The 21807-nt window shown below is 43.3% G+C and overlaps 1 protein-coding gene across 2 annotated transcripts in view; it reads left to right on the forward strand.

The window, feature by feature from the left end:
* Positions 1-21807, forward strand: part of CAMKMT (calmodulin-lysine N-methyltransferase) — a 248869-nt gene that overhangs the window by 14581 nt on the left and 212481 nt on the right. For both annotated transcript variants that reach the window (XM_053383366.1, XM_053383367.1), the window contains one exon: positions 5699-5763. In XM_053383366.1, coding sequence (XP_053239341.1) covers positions 5699-5763 — 65 coding nt within the window. The remainder of the gene's footprint in view (positions 1-5698; positions 5764-21807) is intronic.

A 21807-nucleotide genomic window follows, 5' to 3' on the forward strand; every position in this document is an offset into this window, starting at 1 on the left:
ATGCTGGTTGTCATGACCTTCCAAATGTCTGACTTGAACATTAGAACTGAGAAATGTGCAGGTCTGAGACCAAGTCCAAAGTAGATGTTCAGTTAGCTATAAACACTAATACACTCAAGGTCATAAGAAGTTCCAAATTCTGAAAATTATCAAGCTTTAGCCATATGTAAGATTCACAGCAGGACTATAGCCAACATTTATTCATTGTTCCTTAACTTCCTTCCGACTAACAGTACTGCTACATTACCTGCAAGCACTGGCGGAGGAAGAGGAGTGCGGGGGGAGTGCACCGCCCCTGGCAGCACAATCCCGGTGGGGTGCCATTGCGGCTGCCCACCCGCCTGCGGTGGGTGCCACACCCCTGCGGGCAGTGCACCATGCCCCCACCTGCTCTCCGCCCCTCGGTACCGGAGCATGAAGCTCCGCCACTGCCCGCAAGGGGACCAGAAGCCTGTTTGTAAATAGCTTCACTATGATTAATAGACTTAAACCTTCCCCCTCCCCAATATGCCTTTTTCTTCCTGCCTGTTTAAACCTTTTAAAATCAGCTGTTGGGGTTCTTGAGTGTGCTTCTGCCAGACTCAAAGGGATATTTCTCCCCTCACATGCCCATATTGTTTGGCTTCACACTTTGTGCACACGTCAGTGGGTATCTGAATGAGGCAAGCAATCTGCCAGTGCCCTTGAGAGGGACAGGGAGGTTAATTGTTTCCTCATCCCCATAACTAAAATTAAACACTCAGAACCTTGGTAACAGCCTTGCCCCGAGATTAGAGGCAGGAGGACTAGTGGTAGCAAATTTCAATTTGGAGATACTGAAGCTATTTCTGTTCCTTACTCAGCGAAGGAGGGCGCTTGCAGTTCTGTCTCACAGTTCCAATACAGATCCTTGGAAGACCACATTGATATACCCTTCCATTGTGAGGAATGTATTATCATTCCTTCTTCCTATTCTTTAACCACTTACTAATCCATAAGAGGGCCTTCTCTTATCTTATGACCAGTCTCCTATGTTTGCTCATGAATTAAAATATTGGGGAAAAAACATTAGCATAGCACTTATGGTGGCAGTCTCTTCCCTTGATGGCTCTGGAGAATTGTGATAACTCAAGTGCCCATGGAAGAGGTTTTAGAAGGAGTTTATTGTTATTAAAAGGTTTTCTAACCTGCACTTCATCAATACAGATGCCAAGGTGGGGTACAGCAAACAATATAATAACCAATTCCAAACACGAGCAACAGTGAAACATTAAAACAAATCCATCCAAATAAACATAACCAGTAATATAGGGGAAGCTAAAAGAAAAACCAAGGTGGACTCTGCAATTACTCTCTCTAGACAGCATCTTAAAAAGCAGAGACATCACCTTGCCAACATAGGTCCGTATAGTTAAAGCTATGGTTTTCCCAGTAGTGATGTATGGACGTGAGAGCTGGACCATAAAGAAGGCTGATCGCCAAATAATTGATGCTTTTTAGCTATGGTGCTGGAGGAGACTCTTGAGAGTCCCATGGACTGCAATAAGATCAAACCTAGCCATTCTGAAGGAAATCAGCCCTGAGGGCTCACTGGAAGGACAGATCGTGAAGCTGAGGCTCCAATACTTTGGCCACCTCATGAGAAGAGAAGACTCCCTGGAAAAGACCCTGATGTTGGGAAAGATGGAGGGCGCAAGGAGAAGGGGACAACAGAGGACGAGATGGTTGGACAGTGTTGTCGAAGCTACCAGCATGAGTTTGACCAAACTGCGGGAGGCAGTGGAAGAAAGGAGTGCCTGGCGTGCTCTGGTCCATGGGGTCACGAAGAGTCGGACACGACTAAACAACAACAACAAAGCCACAAGACTCTTCCTTGGTTTTTAAAGGAACATATTTACACATAGAAAAGGCTACTGAAAGGTCATAAAGTTGTGGATAGCTGGCTAGGCCTCCTATGAAGTACTTGGAATTATAGAATAATTGACCTACAGCACTGGTAGTGGAGATGCCAGATTTCCAAAAATTCTGAAGCCATGGGAGCGGGAATCCAGGGGTTTTTCTTTCTGCTAAAAAGAAATTGATTTTTTTTTTTTAAAAAATGAAGTGAAGTATGTGTATTGTTTATTTACATACCTGTTCTAAAATTACTTTAAAATGCAATTCTCAATATGCCTACTCAGAAATAAGCCCTATTGATTCACTGGAACTTATTTGAAGAAAGTTTGAATAGGATTGTAACCTTGACAGAAAATGCTTTATGTATTACTGAATCAGTGTGCTTAGGGTTAACCCATTTTTTTTCTGTCTTTGTGTTTGTAAAGCCTAAGATACGTTGAGAATAATCCTTGCCTGTCTTTTGGCCTGAACATCAGAAAGACATGCTTGGATTAAATAACCTTGCATAGCTTGAATGCTATGTGCCCTATTCACAGGAAGAGTCGAGTTGTGCAGGTTTCTAATTCATCAGCAGACATCTAGGTCTCTGAAAGAGATGAAGGTTGGAACATCCTTCCTTTGTATAGAACTATTGTTTCTATGGTGACTGTTGAATTGCTAAGTGTGTAGTCTTGATTTTGTCCTAAGAGTGGCAAAAAAGTAAAAAGTCAAGAATGTGTTTTTCATTGACTGAGGCACATATTTCATGTCACCCTATCTCTCGGTGATGCAAGAATAAATGCTTTGTTGGAAATACCTTTCTATCTTTATAGAAGGAGTTGAGATATATATTTTGTTATGATATATATTGGCCCTTGCTTTGATTGCACCTTGGAACACCACAGATTTTAGTATACTAATGTATCAGGATTGCCACTTCTCATTTTTACATCTTTTAATGAAATTTACTTCTTTTTCCGTTTTTCTTTTTTGAATATTTTATTAGTTGAATATAAGAACAACATAGAGTCAAATGAAATTTACTTCTAATAGCAAACTCGGCAAAATGCTGTGGAAACAAAATGGGCTTACCTGAAAATATGGTAGCAGTTTCTGTATCCTCTGAACACTGAACTACCCATATGTTCATAAGTTAAAAGAAAATAATAAATCCTCCAAACAGTCTGTCAGGGACCCCTGAACATACAGGTAATATGGAATGTTGAGGTGTCAGTTCAGAAACTAAAAGAGAAGGGGTGGAGAGAGAGGGAAGATTAAGACCAATAAATCAGGTGCACAGAAAGGCAATAGCCCTTGCACCTCTCAATCTATAAGGGCAATCTTATTTTCTGTAAATGAGGTTAAGTGGTACACACTCAGGTTTGCTTCCTCTGTCATGCTTCCAAGAGGTCTTGGTCTGCACAGGACATTGAGCTGATTTTTTTAAAAAACGGAAAGACTATTCCTTGGGAAAGAGTATTTCAAAATGAGAAAGAATGTGGAGATAGGTGTTTTGGAATTTCATAAAGAGATTTAAATAGGATCAGCTGTTATATTGGTATAATTGTGGACAAGATCACAGGAAGATGCTTCATACTGAGTCAGCCCTTTGGTCCATTTAGCTCAATAACGTCCGTCTGTTCTAACTGGCCTCATCATCACAGGATTTCAAACTGTATACTTTCCTAGCTCTGCTTGGAGATACTGGAGAATTTTGGACCTATTGCATGCTGAGCTTGTATTTTACCACTGAGCCACGACCCTTCCCAAAAGGACCCTAAATATCCTTTTTGATGAATAGCACCTTTAGGCAATGTTGGTGTGGAGAAATGTATATTATAAAGAAATGGAAGTGAAGATCCGTCATCATGTGAAGAAAGATGATAAACCATAAAATAATGTTGCTTCCAATTGCATTTCAACTCTTGAACTTTCTGTTTTATAATCTTTCATCCTTTTTAACATGAAAGCATTTTCCACTGCACATTCTTTTAATCCATAGAACACTCTGTGCATAGTTTTGGCCATCGTTTGCCACTTGCAGAGGGTCTTTCTGGTGGATTTTTGCATTTATATCATGTAATGCCAGCATCCCGCCATGATAATTTGTCTCTCTGTTTTGCCAGTGCCTGTTGGAAGAATTTTGTGTCCTAGGACGTCCAGAATCTTTCTTCAAACCAGAACAGGCATAGGCTGTGCTCAGATGCAACACTAAGCCAAAAATCAAGGTTTAATAAGCCAGGCTATGCATGGACTGTGTGCACAGAGTTCCTTTGCGCCTAATTTCAATAAAGTGACTGAAGAAACCAGGATTCAGCATTTAACCATAGAGTCCCATTACTGAGAAACTGAACAAAAGAGAACTGAAGAAAGAGACATAGATCTAAAACCTCAAAATGAGCCATCTGATTATGCCATTTCTTGGTTCAAATGGAGAAGCTCTTTTAAACGTCCTCATAGATTAAGGTTACCAGACGTCCCCGTTTCCCAGGGACAGTCCCTGGATTTACAAATCAGTCCCCATACAAAATCCATTGAAGTTGAAAAGTGTCCCCAGATTCCTTGAAAAAAATCTGGTAACCTTATCATAGATGGAAGAGAAAGCTGTCCATAGAAATCAATTGAGAAATCTTAGATTTTATTTGAGTTGAGTTACAAAAGGTAACTCGAGGGAGAAGAAGCAGAAAGCTACAAGGAATGGAGAATGCGGGAGCCAAGAGCAAGGGGGTGAAAGGCTCAATGAGTGACAGGAGAGCTGGGAGATAGGGCCTACCTTGTGTGTACACGCAGTGTGGTGTAGTGGTTAAAAGCGGTAGACTCGTAATCTGGGGAACCAGGTTCGCATCTCCACTCCTCCACATGCAGCTGCTGGGTGACCTTCGGCTAGTCACACTTCTCCGAAGTCTCTCAGCCCCACTCACCTCTCAGAGTGTTTGTTGTGGGGGAGGAAGGGAGGAAGGAAGGGAAAAGAGAATGTTAGCCGCTTTGAGACTCCTTCGGGTAGTGATAAAGCGGGATATCAAATCCAAACTCTTCTTCTTCATCTCTCCTGAAAAAACTAGAACCTTATCTTGTCAAAAAGGATTAGTTCCCCTTCACAAGGACACCCTTGGGTGCCACTCCTTTACAGCAGAAGGTCTCTACACTCTCTGAGGACTAACTGTTGAGTGAGCAGTTAGCCCTCAGCCACAGGCTTTGCCTAAAGCAAGCACATCAGGGATACGCTGCAGCATTTTGTTGCAGGTTCCCTTTGTAACTGATTAAGTGCATGCTTGTTTTAGCAAGCTTAGGAATCAATATCTTCCTCTGTGTGCTCACAAATAAATTTATAATTTTGAACAGGGATCAGCAACCTAAGGCCCATGGGCCAGAAGCATTCCACGGTGGTCGTTTGACCGGCCCACAAGCCGCCCCTGAATTGAGTTGCCTGCTCGCGCGCTGCGCTAAACTGGCACAGTGCAGCGCAGCGTGGGGACTTGCTTCTGTGGCGCCAAAAATCGCTTCTGCGCAGATGCCAAAAATTGCGGGCGCACACGTGATCCGGCCCAAGGAGGGATCTCCGCGGGACTGATCTGGCCCAGGCAAGATAAATCTTGCTGACCCCTGATTTTGAACAATAAAAACTTCATATTTTCACAAATTTTTCTTGTTAACGTGTGACAGTATATTAGGGTTTTGAATGTCTTCTTTTTCTCCCTCTAGTGGTGAGATATTTTAAAAGATGTTGATGAAGGATGTAGGCTGTGAAAACCTGCGATGTTACCATTTTATTTTTTATTTTTTTAAAAAAACAGGGATTGAGGGATAATTCTGCTTGTTTGATTATTATGATTTCTCCCCCTAGATTTAACAGCGGACTATTAAATGTTGAAGACGTTCTGACAAGTTTTGACAACACAGGAAATGTTTGTAAGTAATTTATGTTTCTTTACAGTGATGGCGATGATGTAGTTACACTTGGATGCAAAACATTTATGCTAGCATATTTGCCTGCAGTCCTCATCACAGTGCCATATTTGTCATGTGTTTGATTAGAGGTGGGCTATTCTCCATTCGATGCCCTTAGCCACTGGTGTACCACAGTGCTTTGCAGTATAAATAATAACATGCTCGTCTGTGTTACTCAGGTTCATTTTTTATGCTGCAGCCCCTAGGAATGTCTGTGCATGCATTTATGTAGTCTCCTCAAATCACTTTCCCCACCACCACCAGCAATATGAGACATCAGTGAATATTTCCGAAGTTGCCCTGAGTTTCTGAGCTGTTCTCAGATGTGATCCTGGCTTTATACATGAAAATTGGCATGTGGCCTTTCAGATTGTTGTGTAAGCTTCCTGCGACGTGCGATCAGTGCTTTCCCCCCCTAAAAAAAATGTTTAGGGGTACTCTCATTTTGACTCAAGAAAATCACCATTTTATCATTCAAATTGGGAAAAATAAATACAGTAAATGCACAAAAGTACAAAGATTCACAAAATGTTTAGGGGTATGCGTACCCCCAGAAAAAAAGCATTGCATGCAATATATATGATTCAAAGCCCTAAACCTGATTATAATTTCATATCTAGAAAATAGGAGTTGGTATCATCTATGATGTTTAATTAAAAAGTTAAAGGACCCCTGACAGTTAAGTCCAGTCGTGAACAACTCTGGGGTTGCGGTGCTCATCTTGCTTTACTGGCTGAGGGAGCCAACGTTTGTCCGCAGACAGTTTTTCCAGGTCATGTGGCCAGCATGACTAAGCCGCTTCTGGCAAAACCAGAGCAGCGCACGGAAACACCATTTACCTTCCCACCTATTTATTTACTTGCACTTTGACGTGCTTTTGAACTGCTAGGTTGGCAGGAGCTGGGACAGAACAATGGGAGCTCACCCCGTCTCAGGGATTCGAACCGCCGACCTTCTGATTGGAAAGCCCAAGGCTTAGTGCTTTAGGCCACTGATGTTTAATTAGGCTTGGTTTAATTTCACGTCTCCTTCCTAATCATGTTACATGATTGCCCCCACACCTTGGAAGACAGAAGATTGGGTCCTGATTGGGCAGCCCTGCCTGGGTGAGCTGTCCCCCAAGACAGACCAATTCGAGTCTCTCCCAAGGTGAGGTGTGGAGGGGCAAACTCTTCCCTGCTCAGGGCTGGAATGCCACTGTACAGCAACAGTTATGAATCTGTTGCTATGTGGATAATACATTTTAGAAAGAGTAAAAAACCTCTTACCTGCTAGTTAGCAACAGAAGCACTTTCTTCTATCTAGACAACTGTCAGCAATTCATCCTTCAAGTTGAAAGACCATTTGTCCTTTTGTTTCCTTCAGGAAATGTTTTGTAGCATCAATTAGGGCAGAAATAGACTCAGATGTTCATGGCTTTTCTCTCTAACTGTGTTGACTGCCTTGTGGTGGTTTTACGGTGGCATTGACACTGATGTGAAAGTGACAGCTGATATTGGGTTGCAAGTACACCGGCCCTGCTTATAACCTCTAATTCACTAGAACGAAAAGCCTATTCACATAAGCAACAAATGGGGGTACACTGAATATCTGACTGGACCTTGCCAGGCCTACCTTGCTTCTAAGCAAGGACTCCTATACTTGTAAATAATCTGCAGGCATTTCACTTACTCCTGAATTTGCCTTTTTTATATTGTTGTCTATGGGAACATTTTGTAAAATATATCACAACCCAGTCCTATGAAGAACTGGAATGTCTTCCAAGCCCATAGATTTCAATGCATGGCACATTTAATTGTCATAGCTTTGGGCTGCTCATAATCAATCCCCATACCTCCTTGTTTGTTTGCTTCTCTTTGCTGCTACAGATTGTCCAGCCCAAACTTCTTTCTCTCTTGCCTTCTTTCCTGGCTCATTCTCTGCCCTTTCCCCCACCTGCTGAACTTTGGTAAGATATTTTAATGGGCATTGACTGTGAGTATGCAACTTAGGCATCAGAATGCCCTTCCCAGTGCTTTTGTTTGGTTAAAACAAATGAGGTGCTGGTACACAAATCTTGATGAAAGTGCCATGGATGCCAGCACAAAATGGCTGCCATGGGCAGTAAAATGAAAATAGGTGTTGGTGCTGTGTGAGTACTCTGTGAGTACCATCACAAAAAAGCATTCTTTGTGCTCTTGAACCAGTTTTTTATTGCTGGTGACCCTCTGCACCCTCTCAAAGTAAAGACAAAGCTAACATTTTCTTCCCTGGGCAGTAGCATGAAACCATTCTTCTTTAACATTCATGCTTCACATAATACAGATCTTGCCTTTTGTTCCTTGTAAATCTGAGTTTACCCAGGATTTTCAGATTGTGATCACTGCAAGTGAGTGGCTTAGGGTGGCATTCATTGATAGTGATACTCAGAGTCGACCCACTGAAGTTAATGAAGATGACTAATTTAGGTTCATTAACTTCATTGAGTCTACTCTGAATGGGATTTAGTTGAATACAGCCCTCAGATTTTGATGGTGGGGAAAACAAAATGTGCCCCATCTCTGGGATATAATGGCATGGATGACCTAAACTGCTTTCTGAGCCCTTGGTCTGGTTAGAATGAGGGTCCCTTTAGTTGCCAGACCTTTGGCATAGCCTTAGATAATTCTGACATGTAGTGACACTGGAAATGAACATGATATCTGGATATGAAAAGAAGTAAAGATACCATTTTGAGGAATAAAATTTCTTATACTGAAGCCTTAGATTAGCAGTACCCGGAGGTCCAGCGGTCCGCCAACCCCGTGGCCAGAGGGGAAAAACAATTCCAGAGACTTCTTGGTCAGAGAAAAGAGATTTATTGCAAATCTGTGCACAGAGACAGTCAGCAGAATATAGTTTCTGAAATCTGACTGTGTTGTTACCATGTTCAGCAAGCATTTTTATACCTGAAAGCATTCACCCTCCTCCCATACCTCCCCCCCAATATTTGCTGGCTAAGGCTGCTAGCTAAGCACTTCCTCTGCTGGTTAAGCATTTTCTCTGCTCAGTAAGCACCCCCTCCCACCTTCTTGTACACGTGTCTTTCTTTTGCTAGCTAAGCATTTCCTTCGTATCTCTTCTTATCTTGCATTACTTAAAGCAGAAGTAAAGCAGGAAACATCTTGCTAGTGGTTTTTAGTTGACAGCAGTTTTTGGCTAGGCAGGAAACGACCTTCTGACCTGTAGCTAGCATCAGCAGTTTCAGATAGCTGGTTAGACAGGAAACGGTCTCCTGACCTGTCTGATTTAGGCTTTGCAAATAACTGCATTTTTTGAGCTTGTGTAGCCATCCTAGCAGAGTGCCGGAATTTACTATGTGTAGATAATATTAATGATTAACCGTTCCCCTCTCCCTTCACTCCCTCCTCTTCTTCTGAACAACCTAATACTTAGGTTCGTTCTGGGGTATGGGCCTATACTCCCTCATCACAGCGATGACTGTGGGTCCTAGCTTCCGTGACAGGAGTCTTTGCATCATTTGCGGCAAGCATTGCAATAAGCAGGGGATACAGAGGCAAAGAAGCAAAAGGATTAATAGCGGTCCTGCTAATAATACTATAACATTCCTGAGCCAACTGCCATCAGGCAGCCAGGAATACAACCAACCCCATAGATCACCTCCTGTAGTTTTCAGCGGGTTCCTGGCTATCATTGTTTCCATGTGATCAATGGTGGCTGAAATGCTGACATTATTATCTGGGACATATCTATTTTATTGCTGAAGGGCCCACTGATACTCGTGCTCTATCAGCTGCCTTGCTTTTTGGGAGGTTGTGTCCCACCTCTCTGAGGAGGAGCCTATTACCTTAACCAATTTTCCCACCTGTCCTTGTGGATGCTTAATACTCTCATGATTTCCTCCCAACATACTGTATCCGAAAGGGGCTTCTCCCTCTACATATATTAACATATACCCACAGGAATATATATATCCACCCTTGCAGAGGCCTGACATACGGAGTGACCATATCAAAGAGTTCTGGCCCCAATATCAAAAGTCCTGGCGGTGCCTTAAAATTTGCTGGGGAAAAAAAGTCTCTACGTTGGGGACGCTGCCCGCGGGCGTCCCTCCCATCCACTTGTCCAGCCGTCTGGCGCTCTTCTGGAGATGGTTAGCTTCAGAGGATCATCAGGATTTGGTGTAACTGTCCAGTCTAAAATAGCCTTCTTCACTTAAGTGTGGTGGACCCAAGGGGTGAGGTCAGCAACTTTAACAGCAGTGGGCCTGGGTCCACCTGTTAGAAAGAGAAAAAATCTCGGGAGAATTACTGCACATAATTATTAAACTGCACATTTTGACTAGCATGGGGGGGGGTTATTGCAAAACTGAGTGGACAAAGGCTGGTCCATTGTCAGATCCTATTGACCTAGGTAGTCCATAGCGGGGAATGATCTCCCTAAGCAGGCACCTGGTTACTTCAAATGCCTTTTCAGTTCTGGTGGGTCAGGCTTCAACCCATCCTGTATACGTGCAGATCACCACAAGCAGGTAACGGTATAGTCCACAGCGGGGCAATTCAGTGAAATCCACAACAAGGTCTTCCATGGGTGCAGTTCCACTATGCTGAATCCCCGGGGGAGCCAAGGGTCCGGTTCTGGGATTATTCTTTTGACATAGCGGGCACTTCCTGGAAATCTGGGCTGCCAGTTGATAAAGGTGGGCTATGTAGAAGCACTGCTTCAGCTGTCTGGTTGTGGCATCTGGTCCCATGTGGGTGGACTCATGGTATCTCTGAGTAATCTGCCGAGAAAGGGACTCTGGAATCCATATTCTGTCATCATGAGTAAGGTACCATCCTTCTTTGGACATAGTCAGCCCCTGGGCATCTGCAGTGTCCCTCTCCTTTTGGTGTATATTGGCTTATCAGCGGTGTTCAAGATCCTTCCAGGGACCAGTGCTCCAATAACTGACGCTGGGGGCTGGTTCCCGGGCTGCTTCCTTGGCCACCCTGTCTGCTAGTCGGTTTCCTCTGGCCACTTCTCCTAGTCCAGTTTTGTGTCCATAACAATGGATAACTGCCACTGCCTTGGGCTCCCATACAGCATCCAGAAGGTTCAATAAGGCTTGTGGGTGGGCCACCTGGTTTCCTCTGGAGGTAAGCAAACCTCTTTCCTTCCATAAGGCTCCATGGGCATGTAAAGTCAGAAAGGCATACTTAGAGTATAAATGTTTATCTTCTGTCCCTTTGCTAGGGTCAGGGCTCTGGTGAGCGCTGTTATTTATGCCAGCCGGGCCGACGTTCCAGGCGGGAGTGGCTGCGCTTCAATCACTTGGTCTTCCAAGGCTACTACTGCATAGCCTGCCTTCCGCTGTCCAGCCTTAACAAAGCTGCTTCCATCCACAAACCATGAAGGCCAGTGGGGGTTTGCTTCATCTTTGAGGTCAGGCCTGCTAAAATATTCTTCATCATCTTTGCTTGGGAGAGGAAATAGGTACCCTTCATGTCAAGCAGAGCTGGGACTGCATGCGGGGTCACACAAACAGTGTCTTGGCCAAAAATAAATTTGTCTGCTTTGTTCAGTAGGGTGGCTACTGCCACAACTGCTCTCATGCACGGCGGTAAGCCTTGTTCTGTAGGCATCAGGCGCTCAGATAGGTATGCCACTGGCTGTTGCCAGCTTCCCAATTTTGGCACAAAACCCTTTTCGCTGTCCCTTGGTCCTCATCCACGAATAGAGTAAAGGGTTTCTCAGGGTTTGGGATGCCAAGCGCTGGGGCTTGCTGTAGTGCCCTCTTCAAATCCACGAAGGCTTGCTGTTGTTCTGTGTTTCAAACAAAGGGGTCTCTCTCAGTTCCTCTGGTTGACTCATGTAGAGGCTTGGCAATGATGCTGTAATTAAATATCCATATCCTACAAAATCCTGCAGACCCCAGAAAGCCACAGAGTTCTCTGCAGTTCTTTGGCTCTGGTATCAGGATAATAGCCTGCTTCCTTTCTTCACTGGTAACAAAAGGGTGTTTCACTGTGATTGGCATTGCCTCAAGATCCTATGTTGGAGCAGTCGCTCTAGATGCACCTACACTCCTTCAGTCGCCCTTCGTGGGATGGGATACTTATTTACTGCAACAGGATTGACAAATGGCTTGGGCTTCACGATTATTGGTGGGATATTCTTTGCCATTCCTGGGGGGTTCACTTGTTCCAGAATACTGGCGGGGATGGGTCCCTCCTCTTCTTTTATTATCATGAGGTGCCAGTACTCCCTCAGGGGTGCCTCCACAACCAGTTCCCCAAGTGACATATTGGACAATGTGGCTTCTCCCGATGGCTTAAAAGTAATTTGGGCTTGCAACTTTACCAACAAATCTCTTCCTAATAATAGAATAGGGCATTCTCTCTTCCAGTGCCCTTCCTGTCGGCAGATGGCGCACTGATTCCTTCCAAGACGGCTTCGCCCTCCTCCCCGGGCACTTCCTCTTTTCTGAGGGGTGGGGGCGGCTGCCTGTAATGTCATCAACTTCCTTGTTTGATACTTCTCCTTTTTTCTCTGGGCCTCCTCATCTCTCTGATTGTAAGTGGTTTGAGCTATTTCCAACATCTATTCCAGCCCATGGCCGATGCACCCCTCATGCTTCTGGATTTTTTCTTTTGGCGAATATTGGACGCTGCTTGAGCTACAAAGGCAGCCTTTATAATGGGGCGTTGGCAATATCATCTGGGTTCTCCTCAAAGGTAGGGTTCTAATTTCTCCAATTGCACACATCAGCACTTGAAAAAGGCACATGTTGGACTGTATAAGTGCATGGTGGTGCTTCCCCACCCTGTCCTGGGGGGCTGGTGGGTCATACACTCTGCATAGAGGCATCATTGCAGTCCCACCCTTTTTCTGTGCCTTATGGGACTTATGGAGGGACACCCTGGTTGCTGCTAACAAATGGGAACTAACATCCACTTCTTTCACATAGGGTTGTACATACTGTTGCAATCTCAATTGTCTGATACTGTGTCCACATTTTTCCTTTCTTTGCTAACTCAATTAGTCCCTTCATAAACTCCTCATCATCCTCTTCCTCTTTGCTCTCTAATTCATCAACCTTGGAGGGTTCAGGCTGAGGGCCGGCTCCTCCCTGGTCCTGGGGCCCTGGGCCTGGGGGATTCGCTAGAGGGGCAGTTGGTGGAGCATAGGGTGGTGGCGGTTTGATGATTCCCCCCTCCTCATCTTCTGGGTCTGGTATCACCGGGGGCTTTTCTGCCTTCCCTGCCGGTCGAACTGTACAGATTATTTCGTGGGGCGTCGCCTTGGCAGGCTTTCAACCACGGTGGATTCTTTTCTACATTGGTTTTCCAAGTAGAAATATAAGGGATCTGGTCTGGGTGGACGTTCAAGATATTTTGATATAGTGGGCTGATTAGTTGCAAATCAAAGCTCCCCTCCGAGGGCCAGTTAGTTTGTTGGGGCCAATCAACTTCACACAATGTCCTCATCCTCTGTCTTCTCAATTTGAACCCCCAATCATCATGCTTTGTGGCCGCTTTCCAGTTCTTTAAAAAACATTCCAGAGGACTACATTGGCTTGCCCCAGACCCCATTTTTTTTTTTTTCTTTTTCAGATACCCCGCACCTAATGGGCTGTAAATTCTTTCACACTCCACGCACTACAGATTGTGACCTGCCGAGGTCGCCCTGGCAGAAAATGCACAACCCTGCAATCGCTCGGCCAAGGGGACGCTAAGCCCCGACCCACACTTGACAACAATTCAGTCACTGGGGTATCCGACATGCAACATATAACATACAAATCACACCATTATAATTTCAACATGCAACACACAAAACACACCAATACAATTTCCCCTCTGTTTCCCTTTTACCCAACCTTACTGGCGGCACTCTACTGCAATCGGCCAGTTCCCTTCCTGGCGGCCCTCTGCACAACCAGGTGAGGCTTGATCAGACCTCGCCCCCCTTTTCCTTGGGGCCCACGCCCTTTCCCTTGGGCTTACCGTTTTCCGCTGCGGATTCCTCCTTCGGCCGTCCTCTTTTCTCTCCCGACTGGGTGTCTCGGCTCAGGCACAGCGTGGCGATCTCCCCCTACAAACTGGCAGGGTGCGCGCTGGAGATTGCGAGCGCTGGTCCTGGTTGCTCACCCGGTCGAGTCTGGCCCCTCGGTCCACCTTTCGTGGGGTGGGGACCCATCCCGGACACGAGCCCCCAAAACTGAAGCCTTAGATTAGCAGTACCCGGAGGTCCAGCGGTCCGCCAACCCCGTGGCCAGAGGGGAAAAACAATTCCAGAGACTTCTTGGTCAGAGAAAAGAGATTTATTGCAAATCTGTGCACAGAGACAGTCAGCAGAATATAGTTTCTGAAATCTGACTGTGTTGTTACCATGTTCAGCAAGCATTTTTATACCTGAAAGCATTCACCCTCCTCCCATACCTCCCCCCCAATATTTGCTGGCTAAGGCTGCTAGCTAAGCACTTCCTCTGCTGGTTAAGCATTTTCTCTGCTCAGTAAGCACCCCCTCCCACCTTCTTGTACACGTGTCTTTCTTTTGCTAGCTAAGCATTTCCTTCGTATCTCTTCTTATCTTGCATTACTTAAAGCAGAAGTAAAGCAGGAAACATCTTGCTAGTGGTTTTTAGTTGACAGCAGTTTTTGGCTAGGCAGGAAACGACCTTCTGACCTGTAGCTAGCATCAGCAGTTTCAGATAGCTGGTTAGACAGGAAACGGTCTCCTGACCTGTCTGATTTAGGCTTTGCAAATAACTGCATTTTTTGAGCTTGTGTAGCCATCCTAGCAGAGTGCCGGAATTTACTATGTGTAGATAATATTAATGATTAACCGTTCCCCTCTCCCTTCAATACCAAAGTAGTGCTTAACTTACATAATCTTTTTTCTGTTTACAAACACCAAACAACCCATATAAAAATAAATATATATTTCTATAGGTTGATCATAAAGTTAAAAAAAGCTAACATTGACTTTCATAGGCAGTAATATGAAACTGTTCTTAAATACACCTGATTCCCCTAAAAAACACACAAAAACCCCTCCCCTTTGTTTCTTAGGAACCTGAGATTACACTTCATCGCACACTGACATTTCAGAAGCAGAAAAATGTCAATTTCACAAACTAACTTTTGACCTCGGAACAACAATAAGAACAACAAAATCTAAAGGATAGGTAATTGTGTAGGGAAAATGTTCAGGGCAATTCAGTCTCAACTTTGAAGCTTTCATCCTTTTTGAGTGCCTCAGGCTTTATTATGAAGTCAGTCCAAAGAGCGCTTAGAAAATGTGTTCTTGAAGTACTGCCAGGTAGGAGAAGTAATTCACAAATTTACAGGAGAAAGGAGTTCCATGGGATTTACATGTTGCCAAGGGACTAATACCAGGACTGAGGGAGGGAACCCAAGGTGTGTGTGTGATTGCTGATGTCAGCAGAGTGTGAAGCTAGAGAACAAAACAACCGCAGGGGCTGAGAACACCATGGATTAAAATGGCAAACCTTATGATTATTGAACATGTATTATTCGAACACAGAATATTATTTTTATGGCAGTTTCTGACTGATATTTTTGGAAATGCTTTTATATTGCCTCTTTTAATATTTAATTTTTCCCCCCTAGAGTGGTGGCCAGACTAATAATCAAATCACTCTTCTTCTCCCACCACCCTGATTGGGGTTTGCATTTAGAGAGTCCTTGTAAGAGTCAGGCTGTAAAAGCTGAACTGTTGCACAGGGATTAGATAGGTGTTCAGATACACGCATGAGATTATTTGGATCCTTGCCCTGCAGTTTATATCTTGAGAAAAGCAATAATATTACTGGGTAGTGTTATGTACTGAAGTTCTCACCCTGGGCCAGCAGGGGATACTGTAGATAGTTTTCACTCAGGTCCACATATGCAAATAAGGGATCGAAAGTGACATTCAGTGATTGGAGAGTTACAGAAAGTTGTTACAGTTACGTTATACTGGAGCTCTATATAAGCAGGCTGGCTGAACCCTTCAGTTCAGTTCTGTTCTGACCTGTGAATAAACAAGAGCTGTTTGGAGAATCGCTGTCTGATATGTTCACCCACAACTTAACAGGTAGCATCCAATGTATTCTGCTTGTACAATAGGTCTTAGCCTGCTTCTCTTTTCCCTGCACCACCCAAAAGTCTGCTCCAGGGGGAACCCCACTCTCTAGAGCATATTATGAGGGTGCTTGGGGAGGAGGAGAGGGAAGTTCTGTTGCACAAGTGGAACTCTGTTGCACAAGCAGAATGGTGGGGTTGAATACAACCCCTTGTCTTACTAACGCTGTAGATGCACATGTCCCCCCTCCATTCCAAAGTACAAGTCAATCTATTTGCAAATACTGTGTTCCTTAACTACGGTACATCTTAGTCATTTTAGTGTGGCTTTACTACGCCAAAACGTTTTTCTTTCCTGCATCCTATCCCCAGTCCAACTCCCAAAGCAGAATGGTAGAAATGCACCCAGCATAAAGTAGACATTAGTTCAAAATAAGATGTTGCCACTAGCTGGCAGCATTATATTAAACATGAATAAACTTCATTTAAGTAATGTGTGTTAACATTCATCAGTAGTTGCTTGATGTGCGTCTGTGTGCACATGTGCACCCGTGATAGAAAATTAAATTGAACTAATTCTTACTGATTGCCTTTAATTCCTGAATCCTGATTCACAGTAAACCTGTGAAACCCTGCACCTTGGAATTTTGGTATGAATTGTAAAAATGTTCTTTTGAGCTTTCCCCTTTACAAAAGCATGCTGGAAAATAAAGTAGTGAGCAGAGAATTCTTTCTTTTTAAAAAAGAGTTTGGGAGTTAGTAATCAGTTCAGTTTTCTTACTGCCCTACTTAAAAGCTATCTGTGATCTATCCTTGTGATCTAGCTCTTTACAAATGAGGAAGAAAAACTCAGTGTAAGTATGTACATGTTAGCATCTATGCATGCACATACATTCTCTGCTAAAATATATATGGATTTTTAAAAGGTTATATTAGGGCTCTGTATAAACAGCTTAGAGGTTACAGATGTCAACTGCTATTGTCTTAAGAGGGTAATTGCTAGAGTCCCATGTTTTGTTAGGTTATAATTGTATTTTGTGATGGTTGTCTATAGATATTGTTACTCATTCATAAACCACTTGTAAAACTGGCTTATTAATAAAATTCCTATTGAAATACTGATAGCTTGAGGAAGAAGGTTTTGAATGTTTTTATTCTCTTGATGCTCTTGCAAGCTGGTGGAGAGAATTTGCAGCAGCTGGGTGCGTTTAGGGATCCTAGCCAACATTTCTGCTGGTGATGGTGTGTCTAAACAGTATGGCAGACCCATCTTTCTGTGAGATAGGACTAAATGATGGAGTTCCGACCTTCCACTAATACTTATGTTTGGTGAATTTGGTGCATATGTGGTTGGTTTCTGCCAGTACCGTGCCTATCAAATACATGTGAAAGAATTGTTTATGATGATCTTCATGCTTGATGGGCGCAGCTTAGTAGGCTTGCCACCTGTATAGTTTTAAGCTAGCCTTGCCATTGTGTTTCCCAGCTGTGCTTCCTCATACATATATATTTTAAACCCAGCTTCAGTACTAAACAAAGGGTAATTTGAAATGTGCACATGCTTAAATGAATTAATATATGCAAATTACCAGCGGCTTTTTGTAGTAAATAAAGTGTGTGTGTGTGTGTGTGTGTGTGTCTTGTCCTCTGAGAGGGTAGAATCCATTAGTGTGCTGTTAATGTGCCCAAGGTAGTTCTAACTGATAATGGCTCAGGTGTTCAAGTGGCCCAAGAGCTAATGAAATCCTCTTGTTTATTCAGGACAGGACATTTAGTTTGTATGTTTGCAAGTACAGAATTAAAATTGTTAGCAAGATTAATACAGTTGAAAGTGCTGATAGGTTGGGGGAAACAAGAGGAACAGATTTTTTTCTTATGTGACCAGGGTTCCAGGAAAAATAGGAAATACCCTTTTAAAAAATAAATATGACAAAAGTATCAACATTTACAGAAGTTATGACAGACACTTCAAGTAAAATGCATATCTGTGTGAGAAAATATGTTTACAATATGAAGAATACTGACCTTTCTGTGGGTTTATTCCCCCCCCCAAACTGGCATGACCAAACAACAGAGAGTTCTTCATATTTACAACTATAGAGCTCCATATTTCATTAATACAATCAAAATACATTTGGGGAGTTATGTTATGGAGTCATATTTAAAAATTAAAGGTATCAAATACCTTTCCCCCACTGATCTTCTTTCAAAATTATCACCTTATGCATCCAGTGATGAACGTAAACCAGTTAAGCAACCACAAGTATATTCAGTAATACCCTGTGTTGCTTTCAGGTAATGAAACTGGCATAAAATTGTGAAAACAAACAAGAGGATCCATAGGTACATGGTCATTTTCCAGAATATTTGAGGCTGAACAATGACGAAAATTGTTGTGTGCATGTACGGCTGTGTGTGGTGGGATGCTTCTGCTTCTGTTTTATATTTTAGCATAATTTATAATTCTATGTAATATGTACAGTGCATTGGGACGTGGGTGGCGCTGTGGTCTAAACCACTGAGCCTCTTGGGCTTGCTGATCAGAAGGTCGGCGGTTTGATTCCCTGTGACGGGGTGAATTCCCGTTCGAACCTAGCAGTTCGAAAGCATGCCAGGGAAGGTAAACGGCGTTTCCGTGTGCTGCTCTGGTTTTGCCAGAAGCGGCTTAGTCATGCTGGCCACATGACCCGGGAAAACTGTCTGCGGACAAACATCAGCTCCTTCAGCCGGTAAAGCGAGATGAGCGCCGCAACCCCAGAGTCGTCCACGACTGGACTTAACTGTCAGGGGTCCCTTTACCTTTACCTTTATGTACAGTGCATAAGGGTTATATAATCTAGAATTTATCTGCTTAGAGTGTTATATGCATGTATGATCTCGTTTACAAGGGGGGCAGTGAATATGATGCACTCCACATGTTCTGTATGTAAACTCCCACCTATCCTAACCAGCCAATGGCCAGGGATGATGGGAATCATGGGTGCAGCCGCAGGGGGCAGGGAGGGGCAGCTGCCCCCATCAATAAAAATCAATAAAAATACATAGTAAACTGAGGTTCTGCCCCCCTAACAAAAGCCCTGCCCCCCCTAACAAAAAACCTGGCTACGCCCATGATGGGAATTGTGATCCACACCTGGACAGCACAATGTGGCTACTCATGGTTTACAACAAAGCTGTAAGGTAGGCCAGTGTTGTTGTACAACAAAGCTGTAAGGTAGGCGAGTGTTGTTGTTGTTGTTGTTGTTGTTGTTGTTGTTGTTGTTGTTGTTGTTGTTATCACCCCCAAATTGCAGGTGGCTGGACTAAACCTGGGAAAGTCTAAGGGCACTTAGTAAGTTCATTGCAGAGGTGGCTTTTGAACCAGAGACTGCATTATTTTGTACCTCATTCTCTTACCCAATATCTTATACCAGTACAGTATTACCGGGACACCCAATAGCTGATAGCAGTTGTATTGGGTTGTCTGCAAACCTCTGTATACAGTGGTACCTCGGGTTACAGACGCTTCAGGTTACATACGCTTCAGGTTACAGACTCCGCTAACCCAGAAATAGTACCTCGGGTTAAGAATTTTGCTTCAGGATGAGAACAGAAATCGGGCTCCGGCGGCGCGTCAGCAGCAGGAGGCCCCATTAGCTAAAGTGGTGCTTCAGGTTAAGAACAGTTTCAGGTTAAGAACGGACCTCTGGAATGAATTAAGTACTTAACCTGAGGTACCACTGTATATATTGAGAGAGACACTATTGTTTCTTTTAATTAAGGAGTTGCTTTTTCATAATAGAGGAAAGGTAAATAGGTACTGCTCCGGTGGGAAGGTAAGCGGCGTTTCCATGTTCTGCTCTGGTTCACCAGAAGCGGCTTAGTCATGCTGGCCACATGACCCGGAAGCTGTACGCCGGCTCCCTCGGTCAGTAAAGCGAGATGAGCACCGCAACCCCAGAGTCGGTCACGACTGGACCTAATGGTCAGAGGTCCCTTTACCTTTACCTAAGGCTTGTATGCAGAGATACAGAGGGTGAGGGAGTAGTAAAAGCAGTGCCTTTTTTGTGGGGGGGAGGCAGGGGTATGCATATCCCTAAACATTTTGTGTAACTTTGTACTTTTGTCCATTGACTGTATTTATTTCCCCCCAATTTGAACTATAAAATGGTGATTTTCTTGAGTCCAAATGAGAGTACCCCTAAACATTTTTTTAAGAAAAAAGGCACTGAGTAAAAGTGACAGGACGAAATATTTGCGTTAGATACCTTTTACTCTGAAAAAGTGTGCGAAAACGTATTTGCTCTGCAGTCCTAGCCGTGTATGTTAAGTCTCACAGGCCACAATTCTTAGCGCATTAAATAGAGAGACAGTCTAACTTAATGGAATTTACTTCTGAAAAACATGATTAGAAATGGCCTAATTGAATTCATATACTGGACGTATATTCATATACAGGCATAGGCTCTGTAAGTGAGAAGTGCAGCATTTCAAGGTTTATAATCTTTCTGTGTGTTATGCAGAAAAGCAAAACTTTAAAAGAAATAGTGGGTGTCCGCCTGGAAAAAACACACCACACTTCTTCTGGAATTGAAGCAGCAGCAGGGGGCGCTACAGTTTCAGAACTATCCACACTTGCATTCTTTTAAGGAAGCAGTTAAATAACCATTAGCTGCAGACTTTGGTGATCAACCCTGAAAAGCTGCAAATGTATTTAAATGTTTTTGTGTTGGGGTGTGTGTGTTAGTGTTATTGCTGACTCTGATGCTAAATGGTCTGCGACATCTGAGAAAAGGACTATATCTTTTATGAATCTCTTGGTATCTTAGCTGGTGATTTATGGCTGGCTTTCATATATGGATAATTATTTTAAAATTTGCTGAACAGTTGCATAAATGCTAAGCTTGTAAGACGGATTTGATAAATTGGAGAGATTGTCATGCAAGTAATTTGAAGTGTGCTTTTTTTTAAAGTAGTACAAAAAAGCAAGAGTACAATTTCAAACAATCCTTTACCTGTTTTGATAATCCTGGAATAAATTGTTTAATCAAAGTTAAATCTATTAAAAAAATAGACTTCTACACAGAGCCTCAGGATCAATGTGTTAACCAGTTATTGCTCAGAGTCTGTGTGAGTGTATTCTAATTTCTCTAGTGCTATAGCTTGAGTTTGCAGGTTAGGTTCTTGAGTGCCTGGCTGCATGTTGTTGGTTGTTAAATTTCTGTTCACATTCTCTCAAGGATAGAAAAGAGATTCCTTAAAAAGATTACTAACTCATAAATTGTCTGTTGATTCGCTTTCTTTTTGCTACTAACTCTGGTTCCTAATGTGTTCTGTCAGGGTTTAAGCCCAATGAAAAGAGGGGGGAACTGCATTAAAACACCGTATTTACTAGCACGGGCTCCCATTTTCTTTTGAGATGAAATAATTTTTGTTAAACCCTTCCCCATTATTCTGACCTTCTCCCGCCACCCTTAATAAATCATTTGTTTGAATTTTTGTGGGGAAATTGTTTTTAGCCCATTTTTAACTCCATTAAACATTTTGTGTGTGCGCATGCATTCTGTCTCTTTGATGATAAAAGCTTTCTCAATTCAGATTTTCCTTCAAAATTTAATAGCGGACTAACTCTCTTGGAGTGTTTGGCAACATGGAATCCGTTCTTCCTCGCACCTGTCTTCCTCCATATCATTCAACTGGCTAAAGGGTGTTTTCTCTCTTCTTCTCAACCCCCTCCACTTCCTCCTGATTTAAAATGTGAAGTTTTGCTTAGAGGCCTACAGGTTTCTTCCTAGGTCTCCCTGGATGGCTCAGAGATACCTGAGCTGCTCTGTGGACCGAGATTGTGGCAGCTACTGATCTATCACGCCTGGAAGGACATGCCATCAAGCTACCTAGGGAAAAGGATAGGATGACATTCTTTAACAGCAAGAGAGGCACACACTGTTCCTGCATTTCATGTAACATGTCACTCAGT

The sequence above is a fragment of the Podarcis raffonei genome, chromosome 3 (genome assembly GCF_027172205.1).
Source record: "Podarcis raffonei isolate rPodRaf1 chromosome 3, rPodRaf1.pri, whole genome shotgun sequence".
NCBI classification, from domain to species: domain Eukaryota; kingdom Metazoa; phylum Chordata; class Lepidosauria; order Squamata; family Lacertidae; genus Podarcis; species Podarcis raffonei.